Source organism: Aethalodelphis obliquidens, unplaced genomic scaffold (genome assembly GCF_003676395.1).
Source record: "Aethalodelphis obliquidens isolate GAN/ISIS:26980383/991018 unplaced genomic scaffold, ASM367639v1 scaffold5, whole genome shotgun sequence".
NCBI classification, from domain to species: domain Eukaryota; kingdom Metazoa; phylum Chordata; class Mammalia; order Artiodactyla; family Delphinidae; genus Aethalodelphis; species Aethalodelphis obliquidens.
The window spans coordinates 78,613,970-78,639,734 of record NW_020837949.1 but is presented as its reverse complement, the minus strand read 5'-3'; the positions used below and the strand labels follow the sequence as shown (position 1 = coordinate 78,639,734).

At 33.1% G+C, this 25,765-nt stretch overlaps 1 protein-coding gene across 1 annotated transcript in view; it reads right to left on the bottom strand.

Annotated features, from left to right (window-relative positions):
* The window catches only part of SEMA3A (semaphorin 3A), a 234,677-nt gene that overhangs the window by 159,842 nt on the left and 49,070 nt on the right, over positions 1-25,765 (bottom strand). The window contains exons 2-3 of the mRNA XM_027102735.1: positions 13,929-14,086; positions 9,410-9,472 (exon numbers count right to left, since the gene is read on the bottom strand). Of these exons, the coding sequence (XP_026958536.1) occupies positions 9,410-9,472; positions 13,929-14,086 (221 nt within the window). The remainder of the gene's footprint in view (positions 1-9,409; positions 9,473-13,928; positions 14,087-25,765) is intronic.

The following is a 25,765-nucleotide window of genomic DNA, read 5'->3' as shown; positions in this document are numbered from 1 at the left end:
AAAGCAAAGGAAGCCTTTTCCTATCATGGTGGGTGGATACATTTCTGCATGAAAATCCATTAATAAGCTTAATTCCTGAAGTTAATCTGTTGACTTTCTTTTTCTCTGGTCAATTTATTTGGCAAGCTGGCTGAATATGAGAATCTTCGTGCCAAAGCAGTAATCCGTGAGATTGTTCCCGTCAATCACTTCATCCCTCTCTGTATTTAAGCTGTTCCATGCTTACCTAGCAATAATGTTTTGTCTTTTTTTCTTTTAACACTGTGCTATTACAGCTGTGATCAGATCATCCATAATCATGTCTTCCTAATACCTCAGCATTCACTAAAGGATGTTAGAAATCTCTTCTTCAAAGAGGCATGTCTAACAGAACTAAGACTTAACTGTGTCCTATTTATAGTCTTAGCCATCTAATGTTGAATTTGTGACTTGGAACTTTTTAATATCCACCTGATGAAATAGTGAGTAGCCTGTTCTGTCCATCTGGGGAGACATTTTCCCCTTCCTTTTTAAGAAGAATGATGGCATAATCAAACCAATGGACCTTTCCACTTCAATGTTTTGTTTTGTTTTGATTTCAGAGAATTTTTTTTAAACATACTGATTCAACTAGAACAACTAAGATGGCATTACTCCATGGCTAGTTATTTAAGTATCTGAGTCTATTCATATTAATTGAACTATAACATCTTCAAATCCATGACAATTAGAAAAGAAATTCTAACTTGGTTTCAATGATGTGATAGACTAAATGAAGACTCCTGCCCAAGGATACCAAAACATTTTACCTGAATGCTCTTTTCAATTAAGCATCCCATTTGACTCGTTTTTCACCTCTGGACTGACTATCTGTTTTGAAGTTCTAGAAATACTGATTAAGATTCTATAAACATTTTTCTTTCAAATTATTTGAAACCTTCAAACTTGGTCAAAATTATATGCCTAAGCACTACAGACCATGGTATTAGCAAAAGTTAGCCAATGTGATTCTCTTCTACTATTTAAAGGAGCTTTGAGCAATTTCACTTTGAAATGTCATATGGACCAGAGAAGCTGATAATGTCTACTTTTGGCTTATATTTTATTTTACATTGTGCTATCAATCTAATTATTACATTTGTACCACTCACTGGAGTTATTTGATTGTGGGTGGTCCATACAATATGTACTTAGCATAACCTTTCTTCATCTCATATTCAAATGAATGCAAAAAATTGTAAAATACTATGCGAAACCAACCTGAATATTTTTTCCTGCCAAACCAGAACTATTATGTAGTCAAAAACCTTACTCTGATTTCAATAATGACATTCTGTGGTTTCCAATATTATGCAAGGTTGTTGAATACTTAGTGCTCATGCCTTAAGGCAACTAAGTCAATGGTTTACACCAAGTAGGTAGATTTACAATCTAAAGAGATTTATTGTGGACAGAATTAGCTGGCATATTAATTCTAACATATATGCATTTATCATGAATGAATTTAATACTCAAATAAGGGAGATGAATTGCATCTTTAATCACCTATGAGATGTAGCTTTAAGGAAGGAGAAAAAAAATGAAATCCAGATTTTAGAGGAAGGCTATTTTTGTGTGTGTGTGTGTGTGTGTGTGTGGTACGCGGGCCTCTCACTGTTGTGGCCTCTCCCATCGCGAAGCACAGGCTCCTGACGCGCAGGCTCAGCGGCCATGGCTCACGGGCCCAGCTGCTCTGCGGCATGTGGGATCTTCCCGGACCGGGGCACGAACCCGTGTCCCCTGCCTCGGCAGGCGGAGTCTCAACCACTGTGCCACTAGGGAAGCCCTAGAGGAATGCTTTCTTAAAATTCATATATACCTCTTTTCTACTCTCTGCCTTGTCTAATATCAAAAGTAAAAAACTTTTGAAATCCTTAATGTCCAAAGTACTAAATGCTATTATATAATTAATAATATAAAATATTCTACATATATTCTAATAAATGGAGGCTCTTTAACCATTTACAATAATCCATTTAGACATATACTCCATACTTATAATATATGTGGATTATACACACATTTATATGTATATATATTATGTATATACATATATTAATTTTAAAAATAATTTCTGAATACAGTTAAAAGTTTAAACTTTAGAATTAAAACATTTGTTTATATTTGTTAATATTTAATGAAAATGTTACTTATTCTTAGGTATGTATTTACATTTGAAAAGGTATTCTTGAAGAATTTAAGAAAAACATAGAATAAAAGTAATAAAATCAAAATGAAAAAATAGAAATAACATGAAGGTAGTTACCTATACTAATCTGATGCTTTAAAAGTCAGTCAGACAGGGGTTAGAATTATTAAAGCATCATTTTCCATTTGCTACGTGACTACAAGAAAGTTATTTAGGACTTCTGAGCCTCAGTTTCTTCAACTAAAATTGGTATTAATGACATATCTGTGTAAAGTACATAGTATGATGCCTAGCACTTATTAACGGAAGAGTAACGTCTTATTCTTTAAATAATCAATCATCCATTTGTTGGTTAGAATATTTTCATGTCCGCTTAACTCTCACACCATTCCACACACCGTGCCATGACTTGGGCAACAAGTCTATTATGAATTGTTCATTTCTTCTTAAGTACAGTTAAAAGAGGTTAAACCCATAATTGGTGGTAATGAGAGGTGGATTTAATAAAATTGGTTTTGAATATTAATCTGTGCTCATTCCTGTTACAAAGGCGAGTTATATTTTGTTCATTAGAATTTTCATAAAATTCCAGTCCTCCAACAGTAAGGACTATCAATTATAAACTTATAATCACTCTTTTTATCAAAGTGGTAGATGGTATGAATCATTGTCACAGTCAAACAGCAAGTATAGCAATTGTTTCTCAATAGCTGTGGCAGAATTGTGGTGTGTCACTTAGGTAAGCTGGAACTACATCCTTTGAAAGGAAATGTGTATCTTATAACCAAAAAGGAGTTACATAAATTAGTTAATAAAAGAAATGATTTAGAATAATACCTAGTATACATAGTAAGCTTCAATAGATGTTAGCTATCATTATTACTAGTATTCTTTGAATATTGAATTTAAACTGTTATCAGTTTGCCTGTTATTTACCTCCAAGCAGAAATAAACATACACACATGAATGCACATGAAAATTGGAATGCTCATTTCTGTGACATTTAATAAGAAGTCTTTCACTTGCTCTCATCAGGAATCAGTTGTCTATATACCTGAAGTATCATCAAATTTCATCATGGAATCATACTTAAAAGTGAATAAAGTGACCATAGTCTTTCATTTGTGAGGTCATCTAGGGTGCCCACAAAAACTTATAATCAATATTATCAGGAACAGTAAAGGGTCTATGATTCTGCTCTACTTGTAAGATAACGAGCTACCCTGACACAGTTTTGCAGATGCTGGCAGAAGATATACAGCTCCTGAATCAGAGATAAATGATTTTATTATTTACAGAAATATCAGTAGTCAAAGTATCAGCATTTCTCATGCCAGTTACCCAAGCTCCAATTCCCACTGGGCAGTGAGAAGAGGGCCAAGTGACACCTGCACATGCAGCGAGGTGCATTACAGCAGAGGAACTCTGGGTTGAGGGAACCTGAACATTTTATACTAGGCATAAGCATCCTGGCCATTACATTTTGAGGAAGATGTTATGTTCATTGTACCTGCAGGTGAGCATAACTTGCCCTTTGCTCTGAGGGAGACACTATCTATACTTCTCAAGGTTATTTTGAAAGTATCCTTTTGCTTAAGAGTTCCTCTGTTCATCAGATGTGCAGAAGTGTGAGAGATCTATGAAAAATTATCTCCCAACAATTAAACATCAGGGTTTCGAGATTTAATGAAACCTTATGATTTTTACAGAATCAGAGGTAATTCTAATTATCCATTTAGAGTTTTAACATGCCTTGAAGTCCCTAAAATAAAATTTAAAAAATTAAGTTGATATCAACTTCGACCTTTGAAAAAGTAAATGAAATTCAAGGACTAACATGCATTTTAGACTGTACTGCAACTTCAGATGAATGTGTAGCTTCAAATTCTCAGTTGCATTCACTTGACAAAAATTAGTGTTGTTGAGGTCCTGCAATTTGAGTCATGATAAATTTGACAGACATGTAATAATCTATCATATGTTAAAAATGAGTAACAACTAAGGACAAAAATATATCTCTTAAGAACTGCAAAAATGTCCCAAAATTCAGGTGCATGATATTGCACTTTGAAATGTATCCAACAAGAGCAATTTTATGAGAATCTGGTTTTTTTGTTCATCTCAGATGGTTGAAATGTTGATTTCCAACAATGTTCAAAATATTTCTAATAGTCATACGGTTGCCATTTGGTTTTACTGAAACTTAGTACAAAGAGAGATGGTTTAGTAGGATAAACAAAGAAGATTCAGAGAGCTATTGATTCGAAACAGATTCTTTTACCAGCTTAGCATGTATTCAGTTTTCATTTGCAAAACAGGGTCAAGGAAGTTAATCCCTCAATAGAAATGTTATTGTGAATACAAAGTGGATTTTAAGCACCAGAAAAATATCAAAAATAAAAGTAAATGCAGCTAATAGCAGTCAGAATAGAGATATCTGGATTGCATTTATGTCCTTATTGAGGGTATCTGTACAATAATATATATCATGTAATTTTTTTTAAAATTACAACTCTCAAGTAACAACAGTGGAAAAGTTCATGAGCATTTCACTCCTCTAATATAAAAATATCATAACAACGTAAATGTTTAGAACTTACAACACCAAGAAAAGAAGGCAATGGTAGTATATATATCCTGCATATTCACTTCTGGAAAAAAATAAGTTTAGATTAATCTTATTGTCAGAAATGCCATTATCAGCAGCCTAAGGCACGTTTGTATTCTCTCTCTCTTTTTCTCTCCATCTATGTATATATGAAGAAAGAGAGAGACTATACACGTCTTAGGCTGTAGATTCTCTCTTACCACAAAGTCCTTTCATTGTGGACTAGTTGCTCAAATCCCAGCAGCTGATTTAATATATATGTATGATGCAAAACTGAGCTGTGAGAAATGATGGTTTGTATCTTCCCAGCTGCCTGGGAGAATGGGGAATACTTTCTGTATAATGCTACACTTAGTGACACAGGAACTATGTAGGTTCAATCAAGTGGTATATCCTGACTTGCTGGGTGGCTGTACCATGTTGACCATCTTAACTGGACTTAAAAATGACCTACTCTCAAGATACATAAAAATAACCAGTGTCTTTGTCCTGTTTTTCCTATTGTATTCTTGCATCTGAATCTAATACCAAGAAGACAGCACTTCCTCCAGGATGGTTTGTTTAAAGGAGATTTACTTGCAGAGGACATTTAGAGAAAACACTAAAACCAGTAGGAAAAGGGTAAACTTGGATTCTAGAAACCACGGAGAGCACTCAAGAAGGTTGTTAGTTTACTTTTCTATAAATGTTCAGGTCACTTCCTATTTTGGTTACAATTCTATGTTGAAGTCCTGATGGCTGCAAAAACCACTCAAGGCCTCATTCATGTGGTTTTGAGCATCACAAGAGGTCTTTGAAAGGAATTACTGTCCATCAGTCACAGCTATTATTTACTCAAGATACAGTGCAGAATTTCCTTCAAACTGTCCATGTATCACTTAACAAATATGGTGTTGAATGAAAATTTAAAAAAAAAAAACCTCTTTACCCTTAATCTTTCTTTTTAAGTGGGTATTTAAGAAATTTTAATTTAAGTGGGTATTTAAGAAAAATACTAATTCTATTTTTTATGTTTATCAAGGAAGAAATGTTACAATCCCAATAAATCAACTATTTGCTATTTTCTAAAATCATATATTAAGAAAGAAAAAAAATGCATCTGTATGTTAAAGTCCAAACATAACCAATAAATGTCATGTATCCTATTTAAATTAGTTATGTAAGTTGAGATACATAAGTGAGGTCTCCTGAAAAGTAAAATAAATTTTAATAAAATTTGTGCATTCCACATGCACAAAATGTATTTTGCATAACAGTCAATGAAAAGCAATATTAAAGGAATGAGATGGGTTACCAAAAAAATAGTACGAAATATATTTTTATTATTTAAATATACTTTGGTGTTTAGTGTTAAGAGCTAAAGGAAAAATATTTTTTTCTTTGAACTAAAATATATGGAACTTGTTGTGTTTTCCCTTCATTAAATAAGTGTTAACAAAGAAGAATAAAAATTCACAATGACTGAATTCATTTAATGTGGAATGTAGAGGAATAACAAAAGCATGAGCATTTTATCAGGTTACATTAATTAGCTGGCTTAAGATCTGTATGACTAATATTGACATACTGTTAAACTTTGAAAAATTTACATCTTTCAGTGCACACCTAATTATCTATCTCTAACATAATATATAAGACATAATTTATAAGTTGTCAGAATCCATATTAAAAGGTGTTATGAAATAATCCGGTGCCATTAATACCCTGTATCAGACTTAGCAAACACCGTATGTTTTAGCTCCTTTTAATTTAGTTCTATCAAACTCATAAGCATTTTCAGTAAACCTGAAAAATAAAGTTGCTTTTCTTAGAGAGGAAACCTCTGAGGTCATGATTAAGGTTATTCATAGGGCACTGTGGGGATCTTGACTTTATTGCAGCTGCTGAAATAACTGTGTCTGGGCTATCACCAGAATCCCTCAGTGTTCAGTATTGACAGTGGAGCAGGAGTGGGAGAGGAGGGAAGGGAAGGGAAGGGCAGGGGAGTGGAGTGGAGGAGAGGGGAGGGGAGGGGAGTGGAGGAGAGGGGAGGGGGGGAGAGGGGGGGGGGGGGGGGGGGAGGGGAGGGAGGGGAGGGAGGGGAGGGAAGGGGAGTGGAGGGAGGGGGAAAGGAAGAGGGAGAGGAGCAGGGGAGGCAAGGCGAGAGGCATGGAAGATAAGGGAAATGTACTGAGGTGAATTTTGGAAACCATAAACACAAAAGAATATCTGCTATCTTAGCAACTGAAATATGCTCAGTACTTGGCTCAGTGCTTTTTATAAAATCCAGATAAGTTGTCAGATAAGTATGGTTATTATCTTCAGTGTTCAGATGGAATTGAATTCAGAACAGTTCCACACTACAGTGGTCATGTTCCTTAGAGAGGACCAGACGAATTTCATTAATGATGTTTTCACTTAGAAATTGTCTAAGCAACTCTGTTACAGATACTAATAGTTAATTTTGTATCATGCATTACAGTCTATGTAATAATTTCATTTGTGATTGAGTCTTACAAGAATGTCACGAGCTGGTTATCATTACATCCACACGCTTAAAAAGATCAGAATAGGTAAGGTATTTATTTGAATTTCTATTGCTTATTATCTGTGTGTTAATAGCTAAGTTCAAATCCATACATGCCACACAACACGAAAAACTTCAGCAGAGGCACAAAAATTTTGACCTTGACTTCTAGCATAGTACTCAAAATGTTCCAAAATTTTTTTTTTGTTCCAAAATTTTTGAATGAAACAATTCTGAATGAATATGCTGAATCATTATATTTCTTAAGAAAACAGTGGTAATGATACCCACTTGACAAGATTATTGTTAAAACTACATATATAAAATACTATCTAAATTATCAAAGTACTTGGCACAGGATAGAATTCTCAGTAATTCTAAGTTTCCATGTCTTCACCTGTTATACTTTAACAGAAAGAGAAAAAATAAATCTGTTTTTAAAAGTCACAGCTGTATACAGGTAAAACCTCCATTTCTCTCCATCCTTAGTTATTATCACACTGAAGTCTTTCAACATAATTTGTTAATGGTAAATATAGCATTTTGATGTTAATAAATTTTTGCGTATTCAGTCATATTTTTTGCCTACATTTATGCAATATCACCTACTTCTAAATAATTATCACAAAATCTACTGAACTTCTTTCTCACAACTGCAAATATGTAATGTCCCATTTAATGGATAAGATACTAAAACCCCCCAAAAGTTAAGGTACTTGCTCATTTAAAATTAATGAGTCAGTGGGGAATCAACATAAAATTCTTGATTCTTTGGACTCCTACTTCATGTTTCTTTCTATTTACTCCTTTTCAATCATCCCAACCTATGTATTAACTTGGGGTAGTATAAAATTTGATAGAACAGAATTTTTTGTCCACTTTCACATAATCAGAAAAATGTTTACTGTACTATGGTTTAATGTGACGTGTAATCACTATATTTAAATTGAAATTTTTAAGGATGAATTTCCCATGTTTGCTGATATGTATTAATCATGGATGGGAGATACCTGTGCTTTGTGCTCCTTTATCTGCCTTCACCTGTAGCCAACTCTGCTACCAGATTGAGACATTGTTTTCCATGAACACTGATTTCACTTCTAAACCCTTCTAAACATATACATAATCTTAGGCAGCTGCTACCAATCAATCAGATTGTCCCTTGAAAATATCTATATGTCTATATACATACATACAAGTTGATTTATGTCTTTATGCACATAGAATAAATTTCTTCTAAATGCTAATATAGAGACAAAACTTTTAAACTTATTTCCTTGTGTTTTGGATCCAAAAATATCTGATAAGACATAAAATAATACAAATATTTAAAATCCTGAATTCATGTTAATTTATTGATTTAAATGATTATAACTGCCTTTCATGATCTGTGCAGATCCTTGGCTATACTTCAAACCAGTGGCCCACTTAATTTAACTGACAAAGTTTACCTCAGGAAAAATGGCCTCTACCTACTAACAGTGGTACAACCATTGTAGGGACTGCTTACCATTCACTCATCTTTTGTCCGTAGTACCCAGGACAATGTTTGTTGCATAGTCATTTCTCAATCCATATTTATTTAAGGAATGAGTGCATGAAATGTGTGAAAGAAGGAGGGAAGGGAAGAGAGAAGTTCTAAGGGAGGAAGGAGAAAAAAGAAGAAATGTAAGAAGGAAAGAAGGGGAAAGGAAAAGAAAGAAAAGGAATAGAATGAAATGGAAAGAAGGAGGGGAATTTAATCATGATGATTCAGAAGAAGAAAAATTTCAATTCATTCAAAAGGAATTCAAGAGGAATTAACATGAAAACAAATCTGCACAAATAAGTTGACTTATTGAGTATAAGTATATATGCTAAAACTGTTAATTACCTTTTGTGTATATAAATCATCAAAAGGAACCCATTTTTGCTTTATTCAGGTGTACTGTCATTTTATACCCACTCGCTTTACATAAGATTTTCAATGCTTTACATAAAAATGTCAATATTCAAAATCAAATATCATTAATTTGTTTCTAAGTCCAGAAGCAAAGAATGGTGTTTAATATAACACTGGACAAAAATGATGATAGAGTAATAAATTCCTTATGCAATTACTAAAATAACTTAGTAGATTGATACTTACCAGGATATCTTTTCCAGCCCACTTGCATTCATCCCTTCTGGTGTAAGACACTGGCCACACAATCTAAGGGCAGAGAAGAAACATTATTTTCTGCCAATTAAGTTTTCTAAGAGATCCAACCTTATAGTCTGTTAGAACAACTGGAGCAACTGAGATAAAGAAAGTTCCATAAAGCATTATGTGGCAGGAACCTCTTAGTTTAAGACTTTGCAGTAGCATCAGTCAATTGGCATGAACTTAACATCTTTCACTCTCTGTCTACCCATTAGGCTTTGCTGTATAAATGAAAGTTGAGCAACACAGAAATTTATGCAGTCAGTAGACGTAAGCAGTGTGCAATGCAAAGAATTGTAAGGCAGGTTGGGAAAGGGAGATCACCCTGAGACCACGTGAGAATCTAGTGAAGAGAGATAGAAATAAGCATAGAATGTGGCTTGCAGTCTTCTAAATGAATTGGTCTTTATCATAAAATAGTGATTTTGAAATGTTAACATCAGGTGCTCTGGATCCATTTCTGTCATTCAAATCTCAGCATGACATGCTATAATGAGCAACTGATAGGGTTAGAAAAACCCATTTTAGAAAGGAATTTTTTTTTTTTTTTTGGACAGGGAAAATAGGTAAGAGTAGTACTACATAATTTCAGGAGATAAAGGAGGAAATGAAGAAGCAAATAGATAGCTCTAAAAAAAAAAAAATCACCTTCCCCACTGTGGGCAAAACTCAGACTAACTGTGTAATAACTGTATTTTCATCCCTGATATTTGGTCTTCATCTTTCCAGAGGTTCCTGTATTGTTTGAATACAGTGACAGTGGTAGATAAATCAGGTGACAGTGGTAGATAAATCAAGGCATGACTCATGGCTTAGAGGACTGTAGATGCATTTCCCTCAATAATATTAATTCAAATACCCTCATCTAAATTTTAATATAAAATTTTCCAGTCCCCGGAGCAATTCCCATGACTCCTATCTGTACTGGGGTAGAGCAATTTTAATTTTTTTTTATTCATCTTTCTTTTCTGGTAACATTAGTTAATTTCAGGGAAAAAAAAAAGTCATATGTAAAAGAAAAATCCAGAGATGATGGCAGTTCATCATCCACGTCTGCTAGAAAGCTTTTAGTCTCAAAATGACTGATTATCATTCATCTGGGAACCTCTAGATAATTCAGTATAAATGGTCATAAACTTGGGCAAAGGCTGTGATAGTCAATCTAGGGAATTAAAAAGCAAAATATAACACATTTATAAACAAGAATTTAGGACATATTGAAATAACCTATGATGACATGGCAAATGCATTTCAGGTCCATATCACAATAAAAAGCCCTAAAAATTTTTGGACATGGATTTATTTTTACTATTTGAAGCTCTTAATTTATGTATTTTTTTCCTTTTCATGTACTTTTCTTTTCATGTGTGTCTGTGTATGTAAAGTAAAACATACACAGGAGGAGGATCAAATATAAATTTTCTCTGGGACACAAAAATAATATATAGAAGAGCTAAGATTTATTGACTGTATATTCAGCTTTCCAGCTAGATTGTGCAAGAATCACAGATTATTAAAACAGATAACTTTTTAAATTGAAAAGGGCAGGTTGTTTTCTCGTAGTCTCCTAGCTCTTGATTATCAGCATTGACACAACATGGGTCTCATTTTGTGATTTCTCTCTTATGACAAATATTAATAAAAAGTAATTTTGCTAACATTCATGCTAAATTCTCTCATATTTAGAGGGGTGTGTACTCCCAACTTGTTACAGATCAGGGTAAAAAAATATTAGCTTAAAGATCTGGCATGAGTAAAATAAATTCTGGTGTAGAAAGTGCTCTTTTGGAAAGCAATTTAATGAGAATAACTGTAAGTCAACGGAACAAATATATAACTTGTCCTTCCAATAGCATCTATTTCCATGAAGAATAATTCCTATCTTTTGGTTAGATTTGTTAACCTGTTGATATCTTTTCTTCTTGCTCAAAAACTTCTCAGTTAATAGTGATTAAATTTCTTACCCTCATATTCAGAGTGCTTCATGATCTATTTTAGACTTTCCCTTCTTTAGGCTTCTATACATCTACCCATGGTAGCTCTTCTTACTCATTAGCGAATAAGCATTTATGCCTTAAGGAGATTGAGACCTTTACCAAGGCCAAGAATCTTTTCATGGTCCTTCCAAGCCTGAGACTGTGTTTTTTTCTCTAACAGGGATTGGCCTAGTATTTACCTTTATGCTCATACATCTTTAGTATTATCTTGTAAGTTCCTCAAGAATTACTGATGACATACCCTAGTGCCCCCTATACAGTTTATCACAGTAGTAGATGCTTAGGAAAAAGTTGTTGAATAATATTACCTATAGGTTAAAAAGAGCATTAATAGACAATATAGACAAATAGATATAATCCTTAAGTAAACTATATTTACCCTTATAAAGAGTGTGATATAATTAAAATTAAATAATGTATTGAAACGAATGCTTTAAAATTAGAAATATGTCTTCTATTATTAGAATAATGATCTGAATCAAGAGTCTATAAGAAGAACACTATAACACTAGGCAAGTCACTTAACTTTTATTTAACCCATTATTTCAGTGTATGTTTATTACAAGTGATGCATCCTGGGCACACAAATGTCTCTAGGATTTTTCTTACCTATAAAATAGTAGGTTGTTTATATGACAATTTAGTTCTTTTCAATTTTAGAGCCAATTGAATATATAAACCAAATTAAGAATATTTATTCAGAAAAAATGTTGAATACATTAAACATATATTTTGAGGTGAGATGTGCTCAAATATTTTCTATTTATAGATATATAGATATATACAATAGATACATAGATATAATAAGTATATACATATATTCATATATATGGATTTCATAAAATGATGAAATTTCTATAAACACTGAAAATTTGAACTGATATAACCTCCTGTTATTAAAATATGTAGTCTTCCTAATCATCTTAGATTTTTCATTCATTTTATAAAGGATGGTTATCTTTCACTAAAACAACAAAAACTTGCTTATTTTTTGACCTTTACAAAAGATGCTAAGATAAATATTTTTATCATTTCAGAAAAAAACAATGGATAATCAGTTTTCTTGGATAGTAGATAACCTTAGGGATATTGTTAATCTGAGGAAGCTTCAAAATCTAATATATTGAAAAATCAAAAAAAGAAATATCCAAGGTGATTTTTAAATGTTATATCTTAATTCCAAAATATATCATTAAGGGCATTGCCATTTTATTTGACTATATGTTATGAATCAAATCTCTTAATATAGAGTCAGAATTGTAATGTTTGGGTAACAGAAGAAAAGTAAAAGTCTTAGGTTTAGCAGTATACTCTATTAGAGATATGAATCAGCCCTGAAATTAAATCTTCACTTTATCCCAAAACAACATTCTCCAACCAGAAAAAAGCTTTTTACAATTCTGTTACTTTTTAAAAATAACTGTCCAATATGTTACAGTTTATAAAAAGTTGAGGCACACGACTTTAAAACCAAGTGTTAAGAAGCAGCAAAACTTATATATATATATATATATATATATATATATATATATATACACACACATACATACACTAAAGTGTATGCACCCTAAAAAGCATGTTATATTACCACTCTTGGGAAAGCTGTTGCATAAAGATCTTTGTTCCTCAGAGAACTGACAGGAAATACCGACTGAAAAAAAACTGTTTGACTTAGAATGCAGCATATAGACTCAGTAGCACAATTTCCACTAATCTGTCAATCCATATTTTTTTTCCAAACTGTATAGCTTATTAATTAAATAATCCAGAAACACAATAAAGTATATTAAAAATACTGATAGAAGGCTAGTTTCTAAATGTCCATACCTGCAAAAACCTGACACTGAAAACTGATCTTTGTGATCAGGGTTTGGCCAACTTTTTTGTTTAAAAGGCCAGATAGTACATATTTTAGGCTTTGTGATTCAGATGATTTCTATCACAACTACTCAGCTCTGTCATTGTAGAATGAAAGCAGATATAGACAATATGTAAATGAATGAGAGTGCCTGTGTTTTAATAAACTTTCCAAACACAGGCAACGTTCAGATGAGGCATGTGTATGATGAGTGATGAACTCTGCATGTGCTGGCAATATAGAGAGATATGTAAATTATATATAAATATATATACCTAGTACATGAAATCAATTATGATATATTTCTATAATGCTTTAGGTATTTAATTTTATGCAGGAAAAATGACAGAACTGTGGAAGAATAAGCTAAAGTTAGTATTTCTTATAATGATCACTGAAAATAGTACAGTTTCCTCCCTGATAATTTTGACGGTTTACTACATCCACTGATTTGTGATAGATCAGTGCATTATTTTTATTTGTGTCTGAAAAGATAAAATATTAACTTAAACAATTTTTTTCAGTTGTGACACTGTTAAATAGCTAGAAAATTCTATATAACTTGAATTGTTTCAAAAGAATTATAGTACATATATTAGAATAAAGATACCTTTTGAAAATCCTTGATATTAACCAGGTTGAATGAAAACATGTGATCCTTTGCTCCAACATACAGCCTACTCCGTTCCTCATCCAAAAGGAAGGTATGATAACTGGAGCTGTTGGCCAAGCCATTGAAAGTGATCACATTGTTGGATTCCAACATTTCTGCAAGGTAACAAAGCAAGACATTGGGTGTTAATGTGAGGTCCTATATGAACACAGACTATTGGTACATGGTAATGAGGCTGCTGCCTGCTGTAGTTACCAATCAGTGGTTATTCTTTGTGGTAGTAAAAAATATACAGGACTTCTTTACATTTCATTGAAGTGGGAGTTATACTCCCATTAGTTCGCTGATTTCATATTCAAGACCACACACTCCTACACAAGAAAGGAGAGAAATACCTTGTCCAAACAATTGGGCTGGTGCAATCTCTGCATGTAGTAATAGATCAGAATGGTCACTTTGTATACAAAATGTCTTTAACTTTACTAAGACTTGTTTAAGTGGTTTCATTTGCTCCAAGTCATTGCTAGAAGGATAAGCATAGGGACCAACAGAGCAGAGGTAGTGTGGGGAAAACACTGTTCAACCTCCTAGGTTGTTTGAGGCCTCTTTTTATTTACGTCTTTTTGACCATTAAATCATTAACTTCACCATCTAAATCCTTTGTAATATTTTGTAACTGACATATATAATAGATCAACTGAGTTAGGCTTTTATGAAAACACTGAATTAAATAAATTTTACTACATGACCCCAATTTTTCAGTTTGTTATTGATTTCCAATTTGCTTTTGTTGTGAACAGGCAAATACTGAACTTTTTTAGACCTACACCTTAAGTGACAAAAACATCTTCAGATAGATATAACAGTAAGTCCACCTTTTCACTCGAGAGGTAAGTGTTGATCATCACCAAAGAGGTTTTCTTTATCTGCTTCAATTGAAATTAGGTTTATATATATATATATATATATATATATATATATATACCACCACAACCCATCTCTCATGGGATAGAAATGTTGAGGAGTCTCCAGAAACGTGTCCTGAATCAATGATTCAGATTTTTACCATGCACACACAGAACCTTTTCATCAGCCTCCATAAAATGTAGAATGTGCCTTCCAAGGAGAGGAAGCCGAAATGAAGACCCTTCAGCTTCAATGTCCCAGCCCTATCCCAGGACATTAGTCATTTGATAAGTTGCCTGCTTTATTTCTCTTATTGCCTTTTCCATCTTATCAAAAATATTATTTTAATAGAGAATAAAGTTCAAACTCCTTAACTTAGCCTTAAAGGTCAGATCAACACCATCTGTGTTTAGACCCCACCTCAGTACTCTTTCTCATGTCCACAACCCTCCAGGAAAACATTCTGTGGTCGTCCACTTATTAGCCTTTCCTGCCATTGTTCCTGACACCTACAACTATATGCCACCTAGAGAAAATAGTATCACTCTTCCAAGCTAGTTCAAATGCAATCCCTAAGAATTCTCATAGAATTACTTTGTTTGTAATATTTTGCTTGAATTACTCATAATCTGCATCACACTGTCAATTATTACAATCATTCCTATAAATGACTTATCTACCAGAATTAACATTCCCTCATGTAAGGAGATATATAGTTAATAGCTCATCATCCACAACTCACATGGTTTCTTTTCCATATTACCAGGTCATGAATATTAAATTGAATGCTTGCCTGTCTATCTACCTACCTACCTACCTATACATCTTACTCACAAAATTAGAAGAATTAATTGTTAATACATTGTTAAAAGATGCTTTTCTAATTTCTTCATGAGAAACAGTACAATACTGGGCTTGTCTTATCTTATTCTCTACCTCTGACAAAAAAAAAAAAAAAAAGGAAGGAAGGAAGAATAGAAGGAAGGAGGGAAGGAAGAAATAGATCAAGGGAGTTTCATTCATGCAAGTCATCATCAGAAATAAATGAGAGCTATGAGTCTCCAGAGAGAAAGAACAGAGAATCTACCACATGATATCTGAATGTAAATGCCATTCCTCTCACGAAATGATTGTAAAGGATCAATGCTACAGAGAGTCAATGTAAGACGGATATTTCAGGCACCCTGAGCTGTGTGAGGATGGAAAGGGCTATTACCAGAGACAGGGGCTGTATCACTGGATATATTCATGCATTGACTGAAAGGTTGTATAAAGAGATGTTTATCAAATAGACTAGATAACCTTCACTCTTTTTTCCAATTCTAAACGCTATAATTCTACCCTAATACCAGAGAGACTAAACTATAGGTAGCTAGGCAAACTAAAAAAATTTAAAAAGCCAGCTGAGTCTAAACCAAGAAAATTACATAGAGATATTAATCACTGGGAGGGTCATTTAAGAGACACAAGGATTGATTTTAATTTGAAATGCATAGAAACCATGAAAGAGAGGTCTAAGCATAACGTGGAAGAAGTTATAGGAAGACAACTACTACAGCCATAGAACATGGAGTCACAGTTATAGGTGAAAACACAAGCACCACCTCAGTACGTACAAGGTGTGTAAACTAGCATGAGTTCCTTACACTACCTGGGCCTCGAGTTCTGGAAGATGGGGTTAATAATAAATCTCCCAAGAGTTATTATTAAGGTGAAATTAGATAATTCATAAAACAATTACTGCAATAGTTTGCATAGTAAACACTCAGTTAAAGATTACCTGTTTGTATAAGTAGAGGTTAAATATTAATGTTTGATCTTCTCGACTACAAGTAGGAAATTAGGGTCCAGATGGAGCTGAATGAAAAAAGTACTTTTCTACTTTCTTACCAAGTGTGCTAACTTGTTAACATCAGTAATTGTGTATGGTGAAGGGATAAATAAGAAGAGCACTATGCTCCTTGATTTACATTAATATTAAATCTAATGGTCATATTAAGAACAGTATTCTTTTTTGTTTGCCAACTTCTGTATACTGAACTTTAAATAGCAAAAATAATGACTTTCTATATCACAATTTTAAACAATGAAAATATTCATACAATTGAAAAATATGTTACAGGTTGAGTTCAGGGAAAATTATTGGTTCCTACGTACCGACAACTTAGAGAAAGTCTTTAGTCATTTACGTGTGAAATCACTCTAGAAACAAACTACACTTTAAAAAATGTTACTGCTGGATCATTTCATTAAACAAAAAGGCAATTTTTCCTGGAGTACAGGTTAGCAGCTATTCTACATTCCTTTCAAATGTACTTAACTTTGCCTCATCATTCCTTTTGCTGCAATTTCTTTAGATGTTCCTCTGTATCAGGGACTTCACACATTGCTTTGTAACTGAGAGGAGTCTTTTTGAGACCTTCTTGGCAGTGAGCCAGGGCAAATTCTGGATTGCTTAGATTATCTCACCACTTTCAGGGTGAAAAAACCTAGGTTAAAATCAGAGATGTTTTTCTCAAAGTCTAGATTTCACATTTTTAAATATTCTGTTTTCCTTTATGATTTTTAACTTAAATGTATCATTTTATTTTCCTTATATGTAGACATGTTCAGCTGCAATTGATATTAAATAACTTCAACTTGGACTTTACTCCTTTAGAGTCAAAGAATTTTAGGTGTTTCTTTTCAGCTTCTGTTATGTAAATCTTACCATTACACAAATTGGTATTGGAACTAAAATTAATATTCAGTAATATGAGATGTTTAATACTCCACTACTTTCTTACATCTTGCCTATGTTCACATTTAGTCAAACAACAACAAATGTTACTTTAGAAAACCCTAAATTTCTATAGAATCAGCTCGACTTTGGTGAATCCTAGTAGACTAAAGCGTACAAAGGCGCTAATTCTTTTTGGGTGCAATTCAGTTTTTCCCTTGTTGAGACCTTACTTCAACTTCTACATGCAGTGTCAACCATAGAGAAAAGTAAATGTAGGACTGTAATCAAAAGTGCCATTTCAGACAAGCACTCTTAATGAACTATGTATTCTTAAATTTGAAAGATAATTAAGCAAACATTTTGTTTATTCCAGATTCACCAAATGATTTAGTGTTTCTATAATTTGCTTAATGACAAAATGAAAGATAAAGTGGTCACAAGGCCAAGCAAATAGTCTGTGTTCAATAAATGCTACCTATTATCACCATTATTATTATGACAGGCTATAAGACAATGCAGACAGTAAGCATAAGTGTATAGATGTTCTGGAAGGGAAAATCAATTCATATAATTTCAAGCAGCACTGTTTTCAATTATAAATAGATTGCATTCTCTTGTGATGTAATACTAAAAAATCTTATGAATCTTACGACGTTCACGACACAAATAAAGTCCATTTGATAGATTTTTTAAATCTAATATCATGCAGCAAAAGGAGAAAAGAAATTTTAATCGATCTGTTCTTTAATCAGAATATCCTATCAAATAATCATGGGAGAAGAACTGTGATTCTCTTCTAATGAGTCAATTGTCATTTTCATTATACTTATTTATTTATAATTTTCAGATTTGCCTTTTCCCCCGGAATACATCAGGATCTCTAATGTAGCTCTATTTGAATAAAGAAAAAGGAAAAGACATTGTTAGCAGTCACTATCAGTACATTAAGATACTGAAAAATTATTTTATAAGTTAATGCTCTTCTTGTATATTTAATATACGAAAAGAATAAAAGGTGACAAAATTTACATCAAAATCACATATGTAGATTCAGCTCTACATAAGAAAGTTGTATAGTTCCTGTGGTATCTTGATTATCTTTAGGATAAGCACAGATCTATACAGATGATTACATTACAATGATCGAATCAGATTTCAAAAAGGCAATAAAGTGAAAACTGCTTTCTAGAATGCAAGACCGCCCAGAACTAGACTTTCTCATAGTTGGATAGAAAACTGCTGTACACTTAACCTCAAATCCAAACAATAGCCATCCTGTTCTCTATATTTCTGACTTCCATGACATTTCTATTTCTCTCCTCCTTCCTTTCTCCCTCCCTTCAATACCCTCCCTTCTCTAAGTTTTATAGCATGAAAGGTAATAGGACCCCACCAGTTGCTGGACTCTAATGAACTGCCTGTATTCACTGATGGCTTTAGGCTTATGTCCTTTTTCCATGACTTGAACTTTATCCTTTTCATAGAACAAAGATGCTATTTAAAGTAGTCAAAGTTTGGGTCTATATGATGCCAAAATATTTTGACTAAATGACGATCACATCTAGATATTTGTAAATATTGGAAAGTTCATCAAGGTCCCAAAATTTTGAGATTCTGTATTTCATCGCTCCCTAGATTATTATTTAAATTTCCAAAAACAAAATAAGGGCTGAAAGGAAAGGTTGCACTATAAAAACAAAACAACAAAACAAGTGCTATTTACTATCATTATCATTTCATACTTAATCAGCAAAAAGTTTAGAAAGGTCCAAAAAAACACAAATAAAGAATAATTTTTAGAGATTAATAAAGTTATATTGTGGGAAAATTCATCTTATTTTTCTGACTTTATTTTGTTCATCGAGGACTAGTTTTTTAACCTTCTTACACGGAAGTGTAAGAGGACATGAATAAAAACAAGTAGACAGAAGAGAAAATACAAAGGAAATAAGTTTTCAGTGCCTATTATGTGCAAAAAAAGCTGCTGAATGATTTATTAGTGTATTTATGTAAGGCCCACAACAACAGTTTGAGGTGGAAACTTTCATTTCCATATTTTCTCATGAAGAAATTGACTCAGATAGATATTGGGAATATCCTAGGTCATAAAGCTTGTGAGATGTAGAGTCAAGATTCTAATTCCTGACACCAGAGGCCAGGCTCTGTCCTCCTCTGCACTACCTCTAAGGCGGCAGAATTTTTGAGAATACTAAGAAATGATCATTGAAAAGAAAAAGTGAGAAATATAAGAATATACTTTGGAGAACACTAAGAACTGATTGTTGAGAAGTTTGGTTACCTCTCACTATCACATAATTCACCTTAGTTAAGAGTTTCTTAAATATTTATATTATTTTATTTGCTCTGTACTTGGTCTTTTTATACAATAATAACTCTGTGTATAATCTTATCCCCAACTATGGCTTTCGTCACTAGCAGTATTTTGACATGTCTCATATGTATGTCTTCAAAGACAGATTTTCCCCCCAAAAGCCAAACAAAGGCTTACTAGTAACCTCTATTTACATATTGCACAAATATCTCAGAGTCTGCAGGAATTGATCAGAACTCACTCCCTTTTCTTTTTTCCATTTACATCATCACCTTTCTGTACATTTTTAAATTGGTTGCAAGTATCACTCATCCAAAGAATTGTATAAACCAGAGCCTCTTCATCATCCAGAGACCCATTCCATCACTTCAGTTTTGTTCAACACTATAATTTCTCCTGTAACTTGCTTTTGCTTATATCCTCACTGCCACTGTCATAGTTCAATTCCTTATAATTTCTTCCCTTGATTATTCTAATTATCTTCTAATTGAACTTCCTTTCTAGGTTTATACCAACAAGCCATGTTATGCACTGCCTCCAGAATAATCTTTCTACAAAACAAATATCCCAGGTATGATGTAATTAGTAACTAAAATGTAACGAATCACAAACCTTCCATCCATAAATGCTTTATTACATAAACAAGCTGTAGGAGTCTATATGGCTATAAAATTACTGGAAAATGTCCATAAAAAGCAGAAGTACAGCTAAAGTACAAAAGCAGCAGCAACATCATAACAAACACTTATATGCCAAGTACTGTTCTAATAACACACGCATGCTCAATATTTATTGTGTGTGCATTATCCTTCTACTAAAGGAAATCACTGTAGGTAAACTACAGTGAAAGCAGGAGTAGAAGGTGTGAACACCAGACTACTCCACAGTGTCTTTGATGGAGTTTCACAAGACACACACCAATCGCCAAAATATGAAAGAATATATTTTCCTAGAAGAAAATATATTAAAAAATGTGAAGCTTGTTTTCAAGTCAAAACAACAATTGTATACTCCAACAGTAAGAGAGTGAACTCCTCCAGCTCGCTCACTCACTGTCAGGAGATAAAAAGTTGACCAAAATGCAATTGAAAAGCATAGGAAAGAAGAACTGACAAAGAAGATAGAGGATTGAGTCTTGTTGCCAAAGTTTCAAACTAAGTAATAACAAAATCAAATTTTCATTGAAAGAGATGAAATTGATTGGGAAGATAATAAGAATAAAAGATAGGAAATAAAACCTAAAAATAAACATATCTGCAGATTGAAATGTCACCATCTTCCAGGAAAATCTAATCTTACAGAGGATCAGTTATGGAACTTCCTAAATAAAGGAAGAATATATTTGGAATCCATTAATAAAAACCCAGTCAACTATTGAAGGAAAGTTATCAGGTGGGCTTCATCCTATTGAAAGCAAGATTATTTGCCAGAAAAAAAAGGAATTTGTGCAAATACCCAACTGAAAACATATGTGACTCAATAAGTTTATACCCAGCAAGAAAGAGAGGCAATATCAGACATTCTGAAACTTGCAAGGTTTAAGGATACAGACCACCCATCAATTCAAGAAACTACAGCAATAACAACTTCTTAGTAATATATTCATTCAAACAAGGAATGGATCAAACTTCAAAGCACAGATATTACATCACTTGCCTCTTTAAAACCTGCCTAGAAATTTCCAACATATCATTTGAGCCCTTTGTATATTCCACACGTTTTTGGGCTCGTTCACCAGTAGATTGTGTGTGTTTATGTACCTATATATAACGATTTATAAATACATATATTTACACACACACACATGCATGGGTAGAATTGTTTCCAGTTACCTCAATGGTCTGCTATCTAGTTACCACAGCTTAGAATGTGGTCTATCTCCCAATGGTTTCCGTGTTCACTTACCGTGTGAACCTACTCAGATTTCAGGATCTAGGTTACACCTCTCCTGTGAATTCTCCAGCCTTCTAAGGGACAGTATATCATGCCTTCCTTTGTGAAACAGTACCATGTAATAATGTAGGTTAATCACCGCTTTATCTTTTTGGCTCCCTTTCTAGAGTTAAAATATGCTGCTTTTACCTATATTTGTATTCCTAATCCTAGAACCTTTTCCTGGTATATACCTCGTCTTGGCACATAGAAGCAAGTGTCTCAATAAATAGTATTTGAAACACCTTTTTAAAAAAAAGGCAGCAAAAACTCAGAAAAAGTAAATATAATAACATCTAGGAATAAGTAAATGTTGTGATATGTATTATATGTCAGATTATAGACTAGATTTTCTAATTATATATTACATTCAAATAACCAATAAAATTATGCCATCTAAACCCTAAATTATTTATAATGTGGCTATAACATGGCTATTTTAAAAAATTCTATGTGCTAAGCACTACTATAGTCATTTTATATATAATAATCATATGAATGAAGTTTTTCAGAGTTTTGTTTAGTAATATTAAACACAGAAATTATTGCAATAGCAATAGTTTATTGCTATAGTTTATAGCAATAGTTTAACTGGTCCCCTATCTTCCATTTCTCTCAATTTTAACATATTGTTCAAGGCATTATTATAAAAATTGACCAGAGCCAATTTCAAAAATGTAATGTTTTTATTTTTAAAAAAAGCACCCACACCCACCACTATCACCTTCGCTCAGTCTCCCTAATAAAAGTCACAGTCCCTAATCTTCCTTTGCTACCTTGTTCTATGCCTATTTCTATAAGTTCCCACAACTCTATCAGAAACGACCACTTTACTCTTCTCTAAATCTAGCCTCCCCCCTTTTGCTTCTAGTTTATTTTCCATGTTCTCATGCTTCAAGGTACAGTTAGAAGCCATCTCTCCTATGAAAGCCTTAAGAATTAGTAGGTATCACTCCCTCCTCTGATGCCTCACACACTTTAACCATTACACACACGAATGCATTAACTGCATGCCATTTATCTGCATGGGCATTAGACTATGTGTTTAGTTCTTTTAGATATAAAGTTACCACAGTGGCATATGGGTCTAATTATCTGTAGAGGAAATGATTAACTAGATAATTAATTATTGAATTTGAGATCTACTTTAGATTGTAGTCTGATTGCCTCCATTTGCAAAAGAGCATGAGTGACTCTACCATTAACAGTTGCAGAGGCCAGGTTTAAATTCAGGTCTCCTAGCTCTCAGTTCAATCCTCTTTCTAAATAAATCTCTAAAAAATTGTAACTTTAATTTTTTCTCCTTATTTTTGCTGCCTGATAGCTGATGGCAGTAAGTTTAGGGCACAGGCATATAATCAAAAAAAAAAAAGTTGGAAACAATTTACAAAATAACTAATGCATAATGTTAATTTTTACTTCTTGGAAGAATAACAATGAAAGTTTAAATGTCATCATTATATAAATCAACTAAATGTTTCAATGTGGACAAAAATTATTAATACAAACATATATTATAACTGATCACTCATTTCTGTGCCAGATGATTAGTCAGTAAAAATTTAGAATTGAAATGTAGATACTTCTTTTACAATTCAAATCAGTTTAATTTGGTGCTTTAAGTGATGGGCTAGTGATCTAGGATTAAAATTTGTTTCTAGATTCTGTCTTTTGTTTTATTTGTAAGGCTCCTTTACAGGCAGGTTTCCATCATCAATGAGTTCACCAGCAACTGTGCATTAATTGCCTATGAGTGGTAAGCATTGTATCATTAGCAAAGTAAAAAAAGAAGGACGCTTATCTGATTAACATAATTGAAAGTTTGATTTTTCAGGCAGTCTTGGTCATTCCATTTACATACACCACAGCATATGTTTCAGTGTGTTCTTCAAATAACTAGCATTTCCCCACATGACTAAAAGAAAGCAAACTTTTTCTGATACTTACAAATTGAATATTTCATTTCTCCAGTAACAAAACTGTGTAAAATATACACATATGGAGAATTAAATAGTTATAAACCACTTAGTCACCCATTATGTGTTGCATATGCTCACTATAAGAATTTTTTTTAAACTGCTTAAGAATGATTTATTTGAATTGCCTTAATGCTGAGCAAATGACCTTTTATTGAATAAATAAATTGAGTATTTTATCAGTATTTTTCCATTATTTCCATCCCAAAACACATTTATGGGAGCAAAAAAAGTTTTCCTTAATCACTGACAAAAACTGGTATGTCCAAGCGTGAACTTACTAGAGAACATATGTAATTCAGTGTTTGTGGGTGTCCCTTTGTAACTGAGACAAGAATCTATTTAATTCTTAGAGCTGTGAGGGAGAGAGAAGGTCACAAGGAAGTCCAGGAGATGATGTGAATATTCCCAAGGATAAATCAAGTAACCAAATCCAAGAGGCAGCTGTGTGTGGCTGGGGATACGAATTACCTAAACCCCAGATTTGGCTGACAAAGGTGTTTACTGTATGTTTACTGAATGAATGAATAGATGGATTTCCAATTAGGTGGATAAAATGGATATGTTTATCATGTAAAATAGTGCATATGGGTTAGATAACTCATAATTTATCCTGCTGCCCTTACTACTCCTAGTCTCTTCATTCTCTAAACTATATAGTATCTGAGTGCCACAAACAAATGCAATTTAAGTTTGTCAGTTGAAAAATAGAAGTTGTTCACCTGAGATGTTTTTTTAATTGTCATTTCTGGGGGATGTGGGGAGGGAGGGCATTCACTTGGCATGTCCCACCTCTATAACTAGAATGTCCCACCTCTATAACTAGAATTTTGATCATGAAGGCTTCAGGCTTACTTATAAAAGGATTTTGTTTGAATCAGATTTCCCTACAGAGGGGTAGGAGGGAGATGAGAGAGGATGGTGTTGAAAACCAATGAACTCAAAGAGTCTCTAGATGAAACCACACAATGTGTTCTGGGGACATTCTAATCTTAGTGACAATAATATCCTATTTATGATGGAACTCCGCAAGTATTTTTCCCCTAATAATGTATTTAGTTTTGAAGTGAGCACATTTCAGAACTAATTAAGCAATGGAAGTCAGATGCCCTAATGAAATTAGTTCATAACAATTCATTGACATTTTATAATTTTTCTACATACACAAATGAAAAGGGGGTAAATAGGATTATTATATAGATAATTTGGGAAAAATTAAGTTTTCCTATATTCTTCTCTGCCAAAACAATTTTTTTGTAAAGTTATCTGATAGTACTACTTCTAAAATTAATTTTGTATAGAAACAAAATAATTTAAGAATTTTACCTTATACAGAAAATGAGACAAGTTTAAATTATTCTATTCTCTTTTCCAAAAACATTCCACTGTAAATGTATTCCAAGATTGGGTTGTGTTTAGAACTGTTCTGGGATTGAAATTAAATATAATGTGAGCCAGGTTTGGTTTAAGAGCCCAAAGGACAACTAAGTGATTCCCTAGGATGAAGCTAAAAATCCAGCTTGTTTTGTGGAAAATCCTTGCTCTCCCAGGGCCCATTAAATCAAGCACATCTCTGGACTGGACAGGACAGCAGACACTGAAGATTCTCTAGACCAATACAAGACACAGAGACGTTTATCCCCACAAGACAAACATCTAATTCAGAAACAGATTTACTTCTTTTTCAAGAGTAGGCAAAAAAAAAAAAACAAAAAAACAGCTTAAGTTCTTTTTAAACTTTCTTCTATACTTCATCAGGAAATGTGGCTGTTTTCCTCTTAAAAAAACAGCAAAAGAAAAACCAAAACAAAGCACTAATAACAATGTTAGAATGATAAGTAATAAACCTTGTTTAGAGCGAAACATGACCTCCCTTTAATCCCTGCAGGCCACAATACACACTCAAAATTAGACACTCCCATTAGTCTGAATGCAGAGAACAATAGGGGTAAAATTTGCCTTTAGA